This window comes from Gossypium raimondii, chromosome 7 (assembly GCF_025698545.1).
Source record: "Gossypium raimondii isolate GPD5lz chromosome 7, ASM2569854v1, whole genome shotgun sequence".
NCBI lineage: Eukaryota > Viridiplantae > Streptophyta > Magnoliopsida > Malvales > Malvaceae > Gossypium > Gossypium raimondii.
In genome coordinates, this window is record NC_068571.1 from 2,360,199 (window position 1) to 2,378,733 (window position 18,535).

The window sequence follows — 18,535 nt, forward strand, 5'->3', positions numbered from 1 at the left end:
AGAGTGAATACTTCATCGAACTATCAAGGTATGTTGTATGAAAATGAATAAAATGAACATATAGATGCTTTATGACTCAATGCATAATTAAGTTAAATAATCTTGACTTAGCAAATTATGTTCTATTCTATACGAGCTTACTAATCATACTTTGCTTACATTGCCTGTATTTTTTTCTTGTAGATCTTGAAAAGCTTTGACAGTTGGAAGATTGAGTCGGAGCACACACATTATCCGTTCATCATCTCGGTAGATGTTTTGATCTTTTGATGTTGTGCCTGCGTCCTAACCTAGTGGGTTATCTGAAAAGATGGAAAATAAAAAGAAGTGAGTTATGAAGCTATAATCAGTGCAACAGTTTAACATACATAATCACATCACATATAAAAATTCGCAATAACAGATTCGGAATATTGGATTAACAGATCAACATCATACACATAAATATATGCATACATATATATACCATCTTAGAAATCTTAGAATCGTTTGCACATACTTATGTGAATGTGACATAGTTTTGGATTTAACAGAAAAGATCCTACCCCAACAATGAACGAGCTATGAGATAGATTCTTTCAATTTTGGACTAAAATGATAATTTATTACATAAAATTTTTAGGGTTTATACCTCATTTAAATTAAATTAAAAGTTTGAGGGCTAAAATGATAAATATTTTAATGAATAACAGTGACATGGATTTAACTTTAGTTACATGGAAAATTAAAATTTAAAAGAAAAATGCCATGTCAATTTCGTTAGAATTTTTAACGGTGACTAAAATGAATAAACGCCTAAATTGTAATACCTAAAATAAAATTTTTTTATAGTTACCCTTTATTTTGATTATTAGCCACATGCTAAGAATATTTCTTTTATCTAATTTTTCAAAAAAGAAAAAAAAGAAAATTCTAAAAATTGCCAAAGCTTGCTAATTTCCACGATACCCGGGATAAAAAAAAATGGTAAACCTTGCTTGTCCCCTTGGAACCCATAGTCAGTGACTATTGAAACTGAAACCTCAAAGCACCAAAAAGGAAATGGCTGTTTCATCCTCTCTAATTCTCTCTCCATTACACTTCAACTTCATCGCTAACAACAAAGACATCAACAAAAACCTCTCTTTTCTATCTGCAAATCCTCTTATCTTCAACATCTCCTCCAAACCCACCAACATCAATAAGGGCTCCTCCATTGTCCTCTGTTCTTACAGTTAAAAGAAACCCAAATTTTCTTTTATGCTCTTCCTTTTAACAAATAAACTTGACTTAACCTTGGTTGTTTTATTTATGCAGAATCTGGAAGTGGTTTGACAGCTGAAGACAAGCGAGTTTTGCGTGAAAGATATGGTTTTGATCCCAATGAGTACATCTCTGAGGCAAAGGTGGGGTTTTTTTTTTCCCTTTGTTTTCAATTGGGTTGTTTAACAATTGATTAATTTTTGTAAAGATTTTTATTATTTTTAATTGGGTATTATAGAATGAAAGGATAAAGGAAGGGAAAAAGCAAGGAAAAGGAAAGGAAGTAGTAGCAGAGGAGGAAGCTAAGGTCCATAGAACCACTCATAAGTTGCTTCAGGTACCAATTTCATGCCATTGTTCTAATCATGATTTGATTTGGGTTTGGATTTTTATGTAAAGGATGAAAACACTGATTTTAGACGTTATTCGACTCTTGCAAAACTGTAATCTTTCTTTGACACAAAGGCATTACACAAATGGTTGTATATGTTGGTGATTTGATGCTGTTTGAGACACTGGACATCTGATTAGAATTTAGAATCAATTTGAATGTCACCATTTGAGGAGCAGTCAAAGTCTTTATGGTTCTATAGGATTTCTTATGGAATTTGAGTGTGAAAATGGTGTTCCAGTTGAAGCTAGTTTTATAGGCTCAATATTTTTATATAATCGTTTGCTTGTCCATTTTAGCTGGACTAATCCTAGATAGTTAATTCAAACAAGCATATTGAACGTTGTAGGTTCTCGGAGGAAAGGCTAAAAGAAAGAAGTTGCTCTCACCTAAAGGCATGGATGTTAGACCAATGATGGAAGTTGTAAAAGGTGCTGCCTTTGATATACTGCAGGTCGTATATCTTATTTTTAATTTCCTAAATCCTATTCATTTGCTTCTATATATAGCTTAAGTTGTTCCGATGCATTTTCTTCTGTTGATGCTTTATGATGATTGTAGATTAGATTTTAGGGAATTTTAAGGTTTTCCCTGATATTTGGAAAGAATGATTTATTCTAGTGTAATTTAGGCAGCTGATGGCTGTCCTGCCTCTTTACGCCCGGGTCGCTGGTTAGACCTTTACAGTGGTACAGGCTCTGTCGGTATTGAAGCTATCAGCCGAGGATGTTCTGAGGTGCAATTTTTGACTTGTTACACTTTATCTTGTTCTATTGTTAGCATTGAATATTTTTAAGCTGAGAAAGCCTGAATAGTAAGTAATATTTTTCATTTTTATGATGTATATTTTCTTAATATAAAGCTTCATTTGTGATTTTATAGGCGCATTTTGTTGAGATGGATCCTTGGGTTGTTTCAAATGTTCTGCGACCAAACCTGGAATGGACTGGATTTCTTGATGCCTCAGTTATACATCCTGTTCGTGTCGAAACTTTCTTAGAACAGGCAGACCGATTTGCAGGTATGTTTTATTCTTTGATTTCTTATGATGAATTCTAGGTAATTAAAATTTGAATGTGGTTACTAATTTGCAAATCGAACTCTGTATGTAACTAAGAGGAGAGACATCCAAGAATTCGATTCTGCAGAACTCTGTATGTCAATGTAGAGACATAAAACCGATATATTTCAAACGAATGAATGCCAATTTTCTTGCAAAAGCTTGACACTGAAAGGACATATAAGTCAACTGTGTATTCATGATAGTGTCTTATCTTTCTACTGGTTAATGGTTTCCTTTCGTTTCAGATGTTAGAAACTAACCTTTTTGATTATTTTATAGGTAATGGACCATTTGATTACATTAGTGTAACACCTCCATACACACAAGTTGATTATGGAATGCTAATGTCTCAAATTTCGAAGTCACCTCTTGTTGGAGAAAACACCTTTATTGTGAGTGGCAATTTGTTGTTTGTTCAAAGATCAGGTTTATATGAGTGCCATTTGCCTTGTTTCTCAACATATTTTCATGGTCTAGGTAGTGGAATATCCTTTGAGGACGGACATGCTGGATTCCTGTGGATGCCTTGTAAAGGTATTTCCATTAATTACTTGGTTGTTACTTTGCATTGAGCTTCCTGTAAGAAGTGGAAGTTAATGAACCTCCGGTCTGAGTTACTACAGATTTTAGCATGCCAAGCAATTTAAGGGCAGCACATCAGCAAGTCTTATTTTACTTATTTGTTAATATAAAATGCAGATCAAGGATAGAAGATTTGGTCGGACACATTTAGCAATATATGGACCCAAATGGGCACAGAAGAAAAGAAAATCTGACAAGACCCTTCAAAATACAACATAGAAAGTTTAGCTACCAGTTTACTAGTCAAAGGTGGAATGTCTTTCAATTATCTCCAAGTTTTGCCATCATCAAGATATATCTGAGTGTTCAAGGTAATTTTCTGTATAACCAATGCCATCATTTGTCAAATGCAAGCATATGCATTTGAATCATTTGTATCGCTCTGCAGTTTCTGAAAGGGTTGTATGTTCAAATTGCTAATTTATCGCTTCAGTGGTATTGTCATGCTTCGTTTACTGCTTGATCAGTGTGATTCAAATCCCATGTATATAAATCAAAGTTGATCGTATATATAAATCTTGCAGTTTGAAGTTGATTTGGTGCTGCTTGTTGCTTTGACTGCCCAGTTTTATATGTATTTTGCACATATCCTTGTAGTTGCTCTTATACTATGTTACTCGGGTTTAGGTGGGAGTGTTGGACCATACCTATGTCCAACACAGGTGTGAGGGTCCTTAGAGGATCATGTCTCTATGCTCGTTTTTTCCATTTTTTATGCATCAGAACGGATATTTCAAAAAAGAAATGAAGAAAGTGATGGAATGGTTCCTCATTGCAGTTTTCCATTAAAAAGCAGATTCAAAGCATCTCAACTTACCCTACATGTACTTTTTCAATGCTGAGGAGCTTTGGTTAAAGCACATATTATTTTTGAACCTAGAATCTGTTGGTCTCTCCAGCATGGATCCCCATAAAGAGAAGCCATTTTTTATTCAACAGTGAAAGTGTGGTCCACTATATTGCTCCCACTTTTCATTTTGTCTGAAATATTTGTGTCCAACACGTCTTCGAGTGTAAGAATGTAAGTTATAACTTTTCAAGATGCATGAAAGAATTGAACATACCTGTATTAAACTTATTATTTTATTCAATACTTACACCCAGCTTGAAAATCATAGAAGGTGGTCTAATTCAAAGATGGTGTGTTCTTTCTTTACCTTTTATCATTTTTAAAGGAAGATGATTATTTTGAAGGGGTAAGTATTTGCAACACAAGCATGCATCATGGAAATGAAAACATCGTAAAGGGAATAATCTTATACAAGATAGATGTATTCACAAAATCATTTTTGTGCCTACTGAAAATGACAGCATTGCCATTGATTGATGTTCCCTTTGACTAAAGTTACTAATGTGACTTTCAAAAATCCAATCTTCAAAGGGAAGTGCTAGTGTCACGGACTTAGATTTTTCCCACACGATCCGTGCGGCCTTAGGTAGCTTCTTTGCTTCCAAAAACACCTAAGTCAGCCTAACTCGCAATGATAAAGGATTCAATAGAATTCCCTCAAGGCACCACGAAGAACAACAGAAGAACGAAGTAGAAACGAACGTTAAAAGATGAACGAAAGCCACAGAAAAGCAAGAACACTTGAGAGAAAAGTTTGAGTGAACACTCTCCAAATTCTTATTGATAACTGAATAAATTACAATGAGCAAAGATGTCTCTATTTATAGTTGAGCCTCAAAGTACATCAAGGGCTACAATTAAAAGCTGTATACAATTAGAACTCTAAGATTACATAATCATATCTTCTTGGATCACTTTCCATATTTATCAGGCTCTTGGGATGAGCTTTTAATCTCTCCAAGCACTGGGCCAGTTTGGTTGGGCTAAATGACCTCCTTCAAATACGATGGATCACACAAGTTTGTCATGGTTGCATGCTCCCATGCGCAACCCATGACACTAGTACTTGCATTACTTTGAATGTCATGCATTAGGAGCTATATTATTTTTTTATATTTAATTTATTTTAAATATTTGTGTTTGATATTATAGGAAAATATTTTTAAGGATTTTTAAATACATAAAAGAATTTGAGAATATGAAATATTCATGCCAGGCACATACTTGTACCTAACACTTACACATAACTAGGTTGTATTTAATCATTCTTATTAAAACCATTACATATAACTAAATAAAGTCATTGAAGCAACATATGATCACCAGTCAAGAGAATGTTTGTTTTTGAGCAATGTGGATAACATAAAGTTTTGTGATAATTGGGCAATGGTGATTTTCAATATGACTGGCTTCCCTTTGCAACAAAGCAGGGAGCAGGATGTCCTTAATGGTCCAGATTTAGAATTAATAAAGCAAAATAAACTCTTCTTAATTCTCTAATTGCCTCTTTCTCTTCTTTCTTTGCTATTATACTATATTTTAGTGGGATTCTCAAAAGCAATTCAAGTACATTGCATTTTGGAGGATAGTTTGTTGTTTGTAGTTTTTTTTAAATATTTGAATTTTATTTAAGATATTTTTGGAAATAGATTGAGTTTAAATAATACCCGAATTTACAATAATAAAATAAATTAAGAGATTTAATATTTGAATCTGATGTGCCCACATGTTGACTTCACTTTCAACATATAGTTATTACATTACCATACATTATTCATGTCTAAGATATACGTTTTTCTTGTACAACTGAGAATCAAACACATGTTATTCTTGAAGAAATGAAGACCGGTTGATAGGCTACAACTTGAAATTTATCAAGAAACTATGACATCCCTAATTATTGTAATAATGATCAACAATAATATTTCCAACTTAATTAAAATTGAGATCCTTAAAAGAGTAAGGAAACCCTTTTAATACATTTAGTTACTTCTATAATCTTCTTTACTTAGATTCTTCCATTTTCTTTTGTCTTAGATTCTTCCATTTTCTTTTGTTTTTCTATCTGGTTTTGAGAGCACTTTTTCTGATTTAATGGAACATGATAATAAGTCCCTTGCTGCTCTCATTTTATATAATTTGGGTTAAATAACCATTTGGGCTTAAACTTTTTTTCATTTAAATTAGGCTTTGAATTTGACAATTATTTTTATATTGAATTTGATAGGCCTTAAACTTAGTAATTATTCCTATACTGGGGTTTGATCTTTTTTTTTCTAAGTTGACCCTTGAAAACCTTAAAGTTCAGGTCCTAATATAAGAACAATTCCCAAGTTCAAGCCCCAATGTAAGAATAATTGTCAAATTCAATGACTAACTTAGAAAAAAATTCAAATCTCAATGTGGGAACAATTGCCTAGTCCAGACACGAATGTAGGAATAATTGCCAACTTTAAAGCCTAACTTGGATAAAAAAAAAATTCAAACCCCAATTTGAGAATTGTTTACAAAGTTAGGCTTCAAATATTTAACCCTTTTGAATTTTAAGCATCCCTATCCTACACTCATATCCGAGAATTTGACAGTCCAAATACACAAAAGAATGAGAAAAAAAATAAAATATGGAGTTGAGGGAGATATGGAGGCCCCCTCTGTCTGGCTTGTTTGTTGCATGAAAATCCACGAAAACAAAGCAAAGAAAGAGAGCTCCCATGGGCCCATTTCAATATAAAGCAAGAATGGCAAGACAATGACCTTTTCTGTTTTTAATTCTCCAAAACACACTGTTGCTTTCATCTTTTAAATATCACAAAAATTGCTTCTTAAACCATTTGCTGCCTTCTCACCCCTTCCCTTGAACCTCAACATGTTTGCTCTTAGTTCTCTATTCAATGGCTTCCAATTCTTTGTTCAAAACTTTTAAACACAATAGAAAGATTATGGGGAAGAGTGGTAGAGCTTTGAGGTGTTTCTTTGCAGTCGCCGTGCTTGTGGGAGTTGTTTGGTTATTGTTTGTTAGTATTGTAGCCAACCGAGCAACCATCACGACGAAATCGACAACGGTTTCCTCAACCGGAGATTTGAAACATTGGGAATTTGTTGTCGACGATTTCCATTTTAATTATGTCAGCAAGAGAAGAGTTCCTAATGGACCTGATCCCATTCACAACAGGTATATGTTCTTGTCTCAAATAAGATGAACTCCATATCTATGATTTTGGCACTCTTTTTTTTTTTTTTTCATTTTTCTTACGTACCAATGTGAGACAGAGATTCTGTGTTTCATACTCCCAATCGAGTTCGAGTATACATATAGTTAGTAATCTAATCGTAGTTCAATTGACTCTTATAAAATGCATGAAAGCTGGTGATGGTGTGTTATTCTTTTAGAAAAGCTTCTTAATTTTGATAAGGAAACAAAAATAAAAAGACATAGGGTGAAGCACGAAACATGCATTTGACAGTCCACTCTCATTTACAATCAATTCCAATTTTAGTATATACTTTTAAATTTTATGTTGAAATTTATATGTTTCAGGAGAGTATCAAAGTCTAGGCAACCACCAGGACGAGCCTAATTGTGAAAGGCCTCAAGCTTTCTGCTGATGATCATCATTGTAGAAATTTGTTTGCATATGTGTTCCTTTTTACATGTTTTTCAATGAGAATTTCATAAACCATGTACTTCAAAATTTTCTGAAAAAAAATTCAATTTTCTTAGTGTTTTTTCTGTTTTGCTGCTATTTGAATTTGTCTTCGGGGTTTTGTAGAGTTCAAATGAAGAAACTTTAAAGAATGTGTAGATACAAGAGCGATAAATATTCCGAATTATGCTTATGGTCATGTAGGTACCCTATAATTTTTTTACTAAAAGTCAGATTGTATTTTGTCATCGCTACTAAAAAAAGCAAACTAGTCATCGAATGTTAAATCAAAGGGCAAATTGATTATTTTGTTAAAATTTTTATCTATTTCTACGGTTAAAAATTGATCCCTGTACGTCATCATAAGGTGCACGTCACATGTCATGTATCACTATCTAGTCCACGTATCACTATTTAATCCATGTTAGTTTTTAATAATACAAACTATTTGAACTAACATAAAAAGGACTAATTTATCTAATTTTAAATAAAAAAATACAAAATATAATCTAACTTTTAATACATAAATCTCTATGATACTTTTACCTTGTAAAGGTTATTAGTTTCTCGTTACTTTTGGAAAGAGCTTATCAAAAGTACTTTTGAAAAGCTTGATTTAAAATTTAAGTGTTTAGTATTACTGTAAAAACTATTTTTAAAAATAAAATATCTATTTTAGACATAAGATTATGAAGTAAAAATATACATTTTAAATGTTCAAATTTATTAATATTATGATATTTTAGTAAAAATATAAAAATAATTTATTGTAATTCATTATTAATTATTTAACATATGAAATATAAATTTGGAATATAATTTTATATATTTGAAATAAATTTCAATAACAAATATACTTAATATAAAATATATTAGTATAAATAAAGATTAAAGATATCATTTCGATTCTAAAAGTGCTTTTGAAAAACTTAAAGTTAAAAATTTGCTTTTATTTTTAGATTTAAAACACATTTAAACTAAAAAAAAAGAAGATCTATTTAGTATTGCTTATAACTTGAAAAACACCTTCGATCTCAAAAATATTTTTACAAAGCTTAAGTTAGTTCCATGGAGGATAAGTATGAAAAAACAAAAAAAAGCCTGAACTTTTGGAGGTGTCCCCACCACCATTTTTGCTTGTCCTTTGTTGATTCCTTTTAAGAGAAGGAGATTCATGGATAGGGTTTTTTTGATGAAGAACGAGGAAATAGCAGGCCAATCAAACAAAACATGTATGTATAGTGTTGAAGAAAGAATGGAGCAGATTCCAATAAAGGGTTCTTGTTCTACGTACATGATGTTCAACTTTTTTTGTAATATAATCTGAAATATATATTTATTAGTAGCTTTTTGTTTTGGATTTTCTATTATTTGTCTCGTGCTTCCCTCTGTTTCTCCTGCTAAATAAAGCAAACGCCAATCACTAAAGTTTGCTCACTTCTCAAAACACCTTTTCTTCCTTGAATTCTGCATTAAAATATGACAATTTGTTTATTGTTTAATAATTCGGAGGTTGAAATGATTAGTGGTGTTTGATGAACTTAATTTCAGCTTCTGCAATTATTTTCTGTTGAGTGATGGTCTCTTTTGATACAAATTTTACAAGTATTGTTTGATAGTAATTAAACCTCAAGAGGCAACATATATGGTATAGGAGCGAGGCGCTCACGTCCGTTTAGTGGTGGTCATGTACTCACATATAGCAACTAAGGACAATTTATCACATCAATTAATATTTTCCATTAATTTTATATAAATTTGATTGATATAATAACAAACTAAACTCTCAATGTTTACATATTCTATCAATTTGGTTTAGATTTTAAAAATAATAATCTAAATAGATTGTATAAAATTTTAAATATCTAAAAATTCAAAACAAATTCAAATATATATATGTGTGTATAAATAGAAAAATATGTAAAATTTGATGTTAAATTTGTTATTATACCAATCAAAATTATGTAAAATTAATGAAAAACATTAGCTCTATGATTGGTTTTCTTTAAATACTCACTTTTGAAATTGATAGGAATTAAATTGTTTCAATTTTTTAAAGGAATCAATTTGCTTAACATCAAAATTAAAAGAAACCGGAGAAGTATTTTTTCCTGATAAATGCTCACTTAAATAAGTTGGTTCTAAAAATACAACTTCAATGTTGCTAAGTCATTACCAAATGAATAATTCTAAAAATTTTATGTAACACCCATGCCTAGTCCGATTGTCAAACCTGATCTATCAAAAGCCACATTTATCACCAAAGTGACTCTCCCTTAAAACCCAATCTATCCTCCATCACACCACCATATAAACATGAAATGTATGCTTAAGTTATTCACATACAATGAAATATTGTGAAGATAAGAACACTTAACCAAGTTTCATTTAGTTACAACTTGCAAACAATAAGGGTTTGTGTAACACCCCTTACCCGTATTCAACTCCGGAATAGGGTATGAGGCATTACTAGAATACTTACACATGTAAACGTATTAAACCGAGTTACCAAATTTCATTCAAATTTAAACTCTTCAAATTTTTAACATGCTTTTATAATTCTTTATAACATATCCTCAAAATATTATATTCATAACAAATAGGGCCTACGAGACCCAATACTTACTCATGTAATTCAAAGCTCCATTTCCATTTTATTCAATTCACAATATTTCGTTTTCACAATTCAAATTAATTTCTCAATCCCATATATATATTTCAATACCACACTTTCATACTATGAAACTTTATTTTTCCATATTAGCTTAAACCATGATCATCACATATCAAAGACAAATGTTCTTGACATTTCCATCACATAAATCGAATTAATCAATGCAACTCAATGATATAATCATCCATATATCATTATTATCATATATATATATATCAAGACTAAATTTCTTATATATTTTTCAACACCGCAATAGTTCCTTCGGTACCAATACGTATTTACCATTCAATTTAACATTTACCGATTATAATCGGGCATATGACCATTATACACAATTCTTTCCTACATTTTATTTTCCTCCTCCTCCTCTCCATTCCACATCCTTTATGTATAAAACATGCTTAAATAGCATTATACATAATTTCACTATTCACTTATACTTAAATTCAAAGCTATCTATTTGAGTCAGAGTCACTAAATCATTTTTATCTGAAGCTACAGAGCTCCAAACTAAGATCCGTTAATTTTCCCTGAAACTAGACTCACATGTATTCTTATCATAAAATTTTCAGAATTTTTGACTTGGCCAATTAGTACAGTTTATTCTTTAAATTCACCCCTGTTTCACTGCTCAACATCACTGACCTCTCTTCACTAAAAATGAATTATCTCATTGTACAGAATTCGGATGATATTTACGTTTCTTTCCTTTGAAAATAGACTCATTAAGTATTCTAAGCATATAAATTATAACTCATAATTATTTTTTTACAATTTTTAACTATTTTCCAAAGTCAGAACAGGGGATTCCGAAATCAATCCGACCCTGCCTCACTAAAATTCAAATCTCTAAAAATGTGTAACTCTTTTGCTTTCCTTGTTTATTTCATGTAAAACTAGACTCCTTAAGATTTCATTTCATATCTTATTCACTCTCTAATTCAATTTCCACCATTATTTGTGATTTTTCAAATTCACACTATTGTTACTGTCTAAAACTGTTTTGTTGCACATTTTACTTTTTCATAATTTCATTACTTCTTTTCATCCTACTTAAGGGTCAATTAAATATCGAACCCAATATTCATCACGTAACCTTATTCGATTCACATATATTTTCACTTATCTAATTTCCCCGATGAACACTTCGGAATATTAATTGTTACACGGTGGAATCAGCACTTAGCAACCACCTTAAAATCAATGATACGGGGAATCAGCACATAGCAACCCCTTTCACAGTCAAGGATACGGTGGAATCAGCACTTAGCAACCACCGTTATATTCAATGATGCGGGGAATCAGCACATAGCAACCCCTTTCACAGTTAAGGATATGGTGGAATCAGCACTTAGCAACCACCTTTATATTCAATTATGCAGATTCACATAGTAGCATGCACATAGTACTACACATGTGACCATCACTATCCGGTACACGTAGTAGCCTGCACATAGTACTACACACGTGATCGAAGCTATCCGGTACGCATAGTAGCCTGCACATAGTACTACACATGCGACCTATCATTCTGGTACACGTAGTAGCCTACACATAGTACTACACACGTGATCGAAGCTATCCGATACGCATAGTAGCCTGCACATAGTACTACACATGCGACCTATCATTCTGGTACATGTAGTAGCCTACACATAGTACTACAAACATGACCATCACTTTCACTTTCACATAGTGGCCTACACACAGTCCATGCCACATATGTGATCATTTCTGTCACTTCATTCATATCCCTTTTTATTCCGAATGTTCAATCGGGAAATTTCTCACTTTTTCTCATTTTTTTTACTAATCAAAGTCAATTCCCTGTCTTTCTTGACTTATAATAACACATTTAATTTATTTAACACTCGCATTATTCAATCCAGTCCAAAAATCATATTTTGGCAAAATTACATTTTTGCCCCTAAAGTTTCACAAAATTACAATTTTACCCCTAGGCTCGGAAATTAAACTTTATCCCTTATTCTTATGTATTATGACATGATGAACATTTTTCCCTTCTATGGAAACACCAAATTCCCACTCTAACACTTACTTATGAACATTTAGTATTTTTATCGATTATGTCGTTTTACTCGTTTTCACTCAAAATCGCTTAGCAAAAGTTGCTTAACATAATTTCTAGCTTCCTATTCTACCATAAAACATCAAAATAAACAAATTTCACATATGAGTATTTTTCTACATATATAAACCCTAGATTAAATTATTGCTAGAATAAGCAAATTCAAGTTACCGAGACTCCAAAAACGTAAAGAACATTAAAAACGGGGATTAGAATCACTTACTATGGAGCTTGGAAGCTTGAAAACCCTAACAATGGCTCCCCCCCTTGCTGATTTCGTCCCAATGAAGAAGATGAGCCCAATTTTCCATCTTTTTCCCTTTTAATTCATTTTAATTACTAGATTACCAAATTGCCCCTAACTTAAAAATTTCCTATTTCACTTATCTCATGCCCATTTGTGTCTACCAACTTAACCAATGGTCTAATTACCATATAAGGACCTCCAATTTAAAGTTTCATAACAATTGAACACCTCTAACATGTAGAACTCAACTTTTGCACTTTTTACAATTTAGTCCTTTTGACTAAATTGAGTGCCCAAACGTCGAAATTTTCGAACGAAATTTTCACAAAATCATTCCGTGAAATCGTAGACCATAAAAATATAAGAAAAATAAATTTTTCCTCGTCGGATTTGTGGTCCCGAAACCACTGTTCCGACTAGGCCCAAAATCGGGCTGTTACAATTTGCTTACTTAATTAGAAAGGTGTTCTCATGTATAGCAAATAAGGGTTTGCACATACTTTAGCAAGGTTTCACATAAAGGTGCACCTATTGTCTGCTAGGGGTTTGCTTGTCTAGGGTTCACATGATGATTTTGTTGAGTGCTTTCATACTCGAAGTTTTCTAAGTTTTTCTAAACAGGGTAATATTATGAACAAGGTTCGCAACATAACAAAGTTTTAAAAATAGGTTAAGGTTCTCAAACTTCCCCTAAGTACTCAAATTCTGTGAACTTGGTTCGCAGAGTTATTTGCTATGTAATACTATTGAAACTCGTTACATGTTTGCCGGGTGTAGTTCACTACGTTTAGGGTTCGTACTCTGAACCCAACCAATGTAATATTTTGGCGAAAAATAACTCTAGTAAGGTAATCAGCTAGATCACACATGTTGTTGCTTTAAGTAAAAAGTGTTCACAAATAAATGTATGAGGAAAAGAAATTGAAATAGGGGAATTAAGAGAACATCAAAGCAAACTTGGTTTGTAATTAAATTAAAAATCAGACGTCTTATTAAGCATTAAAGGTTTGCAAATTAAACTTAAAGAAAACACAAAGAAACATATGGCAATTTGCTAAGTTTCTAAAACACTTGGCGAGGTCATTAGAATTATGTGTTTCTAAGCCCAAAACAGATTGTCCCACATTGCCTTTATGGTCCAGGATTCGCTTGCTCTACCTTTTAAGCATGTATACTTCATGTGGATCACTCGTATCGCGACTGCTCATCTTGCGATCTACTTACTTGCGGTGTTTAGAAAAGAGTATGTGAGTCCTTGCGAATTTAGTGAATATACAAGAAATATTAATAACCACACAGTAAGCACAAAACATAAGCGAAGCAGAAGCATAGGCAAGATTACAGAGATGCGAACTAGGGTTCACCATACTTGTGCAAAGTCTGGTTCGCAAACACTTACAGTCAAACAACTTAGTAAAAAACATAGTATCTTGAAAATCACATTCTTATTCACTTGTTCATTCCTGTTGGATAATCGAATCTCCTTAAAATGCCTTAGCATGACTCAATGAGGCCATAACATGTCCCATAAGTGTAGCACAAGGCTAAACACTCTCCAACATACCAACATTCCCATTGAATAGAGCTCATCTCGACATTCCCTTTTCTCTCCAGCCTGTCCCAGGGCCTCAATGCCCAAAACATAAAACATATAGGTGAGTACTCACAATCCTATGGCATGCCATTATATCCAATAGATTCAAAAGGTTATTTTAAAACATTTACTTAGCATAGAGTTAACAAAACACATAATCATATAGAGCTCGCCATATAAAGCTCGCATGTCACTATTAATGAAAACACATATTCAAATACTTTCATAAAATGAAGTAATAAAAAAGACTTACTCTCGAAACTTAAGTCAAAACCCTAAGCTTTTGATAACATTACGATTCGTACATACAAGTGGCAATCCCGGAACATTCACCAATTTGCTTGAAAACTTAGACAAGCTTTGTTATTCTCTTGACTTTGCTTGAAGATGGTTCTGCTAGGTTTGCAACAAAAATTCACAAGTTACAAACAACACATTCAAGCACATACTTAAACATAAGCAATCCTAGGTTCGCACATGCTAGACTTTTTAGCGAACCTATTTCCCCTTGTAGCGAACATTACTAGAGAACATAACCTTACCTTGATTTTTAAATGTGGGCTCTTAGGACTTAACGACAGAATGGCCGACAGTAAATTTAAGAGAACAGAATATGAAATTCCTTTAATGGCAAGGTCTTAATTTATAGGCTCTAAGTGTCCTAATGTCCTTAGGATACTCTAATCATAATAGAAGTAAGAATTAATTAGGTACATAGATAGTGTTGCAAAGAGAAAAGTAACCTGACTTTCCTAATTGAGACATGAATCTACTTTGACTATTCTTACTTATGACTCACAACCCAATGTTGTGATTACAACTTTCTAGGCCCAATGGCAAACATCGGTTCGTCAAGCCCACTGGCAATTTACTAAGTCCTCTGGCGAACTATTACTTGCCAAGCTTACTGATGAACTTTAGATCGCCAAACTTACTAGTCGTACACTTGCTCGCCTGTAACACCCCTAACCCTTATTTGTCGTCGGAGTAGGGTTACGAAGCATTACCAGACTTTACGGATTAAACGCGAACATTTCATAACATTTAACATACATATCAAGAACCAATCATAAACACTCATATTGTCCCTTATATGGCCCTCGAGGCCCAAAATAAGTGTTAGAAATAAATCTAGACCAAACTGAAAACTTAGAGAATTTTTCCCAAAATTCTAAAAATTTCCTAAGAGCAGGGGACACACGCCCGTTGGCCAGCCGTGTGAGCATTTGATGTGAGGCACACAGTCGTGTCCCAGCCCGTGTCCATACCCGTGTAACTCTTTAACTTGAATCGCACGGCCAACCACACGCCCATGTGCTAAGTCATGTGTAAGAATTTGAGCACCCTGTTTTGAAATTTTAAGGTGCATGGGACACACGGCCAGACCACACGCCCATGTGTCAGGCCGTGTGCCACACACGGCTGAGACACACGTCCGTGTCTTTGCCCGTATGGACGAAAATAGGTCTTTTTAGGGCCTTTTTTCTCACCCATTCTTGACTTCAACCTACACATCTCAAATTTCATACATATAGGCCATAACAAGATCTCTAAAACAACCAATTTCTATCATTATTATGGTCATATTATTACATATACTCTAACAATCTAAACTAGAACATAAATTCTTTCACACATACAACTACTATATTAACATGCTTTACCAATTCATTCATTACCCATACCAACACTTATACCAAACATGACAAACCATACATATATAAGTTAATATGAAACATAATCAAAATGTAATTTCTAATATTTACACAACCATTTCAATACTTATACATGCCATATAAAACATAGTATGTTTAGCAAAATCTACCGGTAAGTTGGATAGTGTGATTCGATGTGTTGATTCGATCTCCCAACTTTTCGTAAATCTACAAAGAACATTAAACAATACAAGTAAGCTTAATGAAGCTTAGAAAGTTTGTTAGCTTTAAACATAAATCTTACCGAACATACTAAAACAATTCATTTAAATAAATCGTTCAAAATACATTTCCTGCCAATCACAACTTCAATTGATGAATTCACTTATTTCATCTCAAAATCGATAAAATCATTAAGTCTTCAAATAATATTCCATATGTCACTTACCAGACTTTGTCAAATTAGATAACGTCTTACGGATATGAGTACATCATATACGGAAGCCCGAAGGCTACACATAAGCACATAAGTGCTAAATGGAAACCTGTAAGGGTTAAACGGAAGCTCATAAAAGCTGAACGAAAACCCATAAGGGTTAAATTGAAGCTCAAAATAGCTGAACTGAAACCCAGAAGGGTTAAACTGAAACTCATATGAGATAACTGAAGCTCATGAGAGATAAACGGAAAGCAAACACGGAAGTTCGTAACAAATGCTGAACCTCGATTTACTTGGGTAATTTACCGTCAACTCCTCCTTTACACTGAACGACTATACTCAATCCTTCATACTGTTCACTTCGAACATTCACTTTAATTTCATAATTTTAACAATAATTTTATTTTCAAAAATGATATAAATAAATATATATTACCATTCATCAAATTAACATATAACATTAAAGTTTAACCATACGAACTTACCTGGGTTAAATTGTAAGTTTGTAGTAGATCAAGGACTATTCATTAATTTTTCTTTTCTCGTTGATCTACGGCTCTTAATCTAAGATATAAAATTATTCATACATTAGCATATATTTTAGTTTCAATTCACTTTACAATCAGTACCCTTCAAAATTTGAAATTATACAATTACCCCAACTTTTACAATTTTTGCAATTTAGTCCCTTACTAATTAGTCTACCAAATGAACTAATTATTCTCAATGGACAATTTATCTAAGTATTTTAGGATATCTTATAGCCTTTGATACATAAAATTTAATAGCAAACCCTAATTCTTAAATTCTTCACAATTTAGTCCTAAAATCAATATCTATCAAATTCACTTTATAAAATCATCATATAACAAAATTAAAGCCCTAAATCCATATTAATTCATCACAAACAACCAGCACTCATCAGTGGTAACTTTCAAAATCACTCATAAAATCAAAAACTAATGAAGTAGATAATTGGCCCTAATTGTTAAAGTCTTAAAAACACAAAATTACAAGAAATAAGTAAAATTGAACTCACTTGTAGCAAAATAAAAGAAAAACCAGCTTTAGAAGCTTTCTCCCATGCCGTTTTTGCCAAAATTTCAAAGAGATTCTCTAGAAATCTCTTTCAATTTCTATTTATTTGTTTAATTTTTGTTTAATTTATAATTTTGCCCTTCATTTGTTTTATTTTAATGTTTTTCATTAACATGCCATCCAACCATGTCAAATTAGGCATATTTTTCCTTTAAGTCCTCCGTTATTTATTATTTAAATCATTTACTCACTTATTTTCTTTAATTAACAAGTTTTGCACATTTTTCAATCTAGTTCTTTTATTTAATTAACTATCAAAACAGTGATATTTTCTAATGAAATTTTAGTACTATCTCAATAACACTCCGTAAATATTTATAAAAATATTTACGGCTCAGTTTATGAAATCGAGGTCTCGATACCTCGTTTTCGAAACCGCTTAACCTAACACTTTCTTTTAAAACACAAATCACTATTTCAAAAGTCTTCCTAAAATCATATTTAACTCATAAATACTAAATAATAAAATTTTTGAACTCACTTGTCGAATTTAGTGGTCTCGAACCACTATTTTCGACACCACTAAAAATTAGGCTGTTACATCGCTAATCTACTAGCGTATACCTACTTGTCATTTCCTTGGCGAACCCCTGTTCACCTATCTTACTGGCGAGTACCTGCTCGTCATACTTTTGGGCGATCTCCTGTTCGCCAAAATCCTTAGCGAACCCAGCTCACCTGGCCCCATACTCTTAGGCCTTTAAGAGTAAATTCCAAGAATAGTTCAGTTGATTTTATTTTAGTCATTCAATTATATTCTTTTAGTCACTCAACTTTTTGAAATTAAATATTTTAGTTGCTTAACAAAAGTCTAATATGAAATTTTTTTATTGGCCTAATAACATGTTTAGCTCTCCAATGTTTATACATTTTATCAATTTGATACTAAATTTAAAAAATTCAAAAAATTTAGCCCTCAACGTTTATAAGATTTTTCATTTTAGTCTTAATTATAAAAATTTTAAAA

The 18,535-nt window shown here is 32.4% G+C and overlaps 2 protein-coding genes across 4 annotated transcripts; both read left to right on the top strand.

Moving 5' to 3' along the window:
* The first annotated feature begins 944 nt into the window (after positions 1-944).
* LOC105768290 (uncharacterized) lies at positions 945-4,390 on the top strand. 3 transcript variants are annotated; one of them, XR_001125820.2, is made up of 10 exons: positions 947-1,213; positions 1,297-1,385; positions 1,481-1,579; positions 1,983-2,087; positions 2,265-2,369; positions 2,516-2,654; positions 2,976-3,088; positions 3,174-3,230; positions 3,396-3,589; positions 4,057-4,390. XR_001125820.2 is itself a non-coding variant. In XM_012588167.2 (9 exons), the coding sequence occupies exons 1-8, from the start codon at positions 1,042-1,044 to the stop codon at positions 3,190-3,192; spliced, it is 837 nt and encodes a 278-aa protein (XP_012443621.1). In that variant the 5' UTR covers positions 945-1,041; the 3' UTR covers positions 3,193-3,230; positions 3,396-3,739. The 3 variants fall into 3 exon arrangements, 2 of the variants coding, with proteins under 2 accessions (XP_012443621.1, XP_012443604.1); XM_012588167.2 differs by lacking the exon at positions 4,057-4,390 and having other exon boundaries at positions 945-1,213; positions 3,178-3,230; positions 3,396-3,739; XM_012588150.2 differs by lacking the exon at positions 4,057-4,390 and having other exon boundaries at positions 3,396-3,739.
* A 2,491-nt stretch (positions 4,391-6,881) lies between these two features.
* LOC105768283 (CLAVATA3/ESR (CLE)-related protein 25) lies at positions 6,882-7,854 on the top strand. Its single transcript, XM_012588139.2, has 2 exons — positions 6,882-7,300; positions 7,667-7,854. The coding sequence occupies exons 1-2, from the start codon at positions 7,020-7,022 to the stop codon at positions 7,704-7,706; spliced, it is 321 nt and encodes a 106-aa protein (XP_012443593.1). The 5' UTR covers positions 6,882-7,019; the 3' UTR covers positions 7,707-7,854.
* The last annotated feature ends 10,681 nt before the right edge of the window (positions 7,855-18,535 follow it).

Excerpts from the sequence above, each read along its gene's own strand:
- LOC105768290 (XM_012588150.2), top strand. The coding sequence starts at position 1,042 with ATGGCTGTTTCATCCTCTCTAATTCTCTCTCCATTACACTTCAACTTC. Across the intron at positions 2,370-2,515 it reads TCAGCCGAGGATGTTCTGAG|GCGCATTTTGTTGAGATGGA; the intron begins GTGCAATTTTTG and ends GTGATTTTATAG. Across the intron at positions 3,231-3,395 it reads CCTGTGGATGCCTTGTAAAG|ATCAAGGATAGAAGATTTGG; the intron begins GTATTTCCATTA and ends TATAAAATGCAG.
- LOC105768283 (XM_012588139.2), top strand. The coding sequence starts at position 7,020 with ATGGCTTCCAATTCTTTGTTCAAAACTTTTAAACACAATAGAAAGATT. Across the intron at positions 7,301-7,666 it reads CCTGATCCCATTCACAACAG|GAGAGTATCAAAGTCTAGGC; the intron begins GTATATGTTCTT and ends TATATGTTTCAG.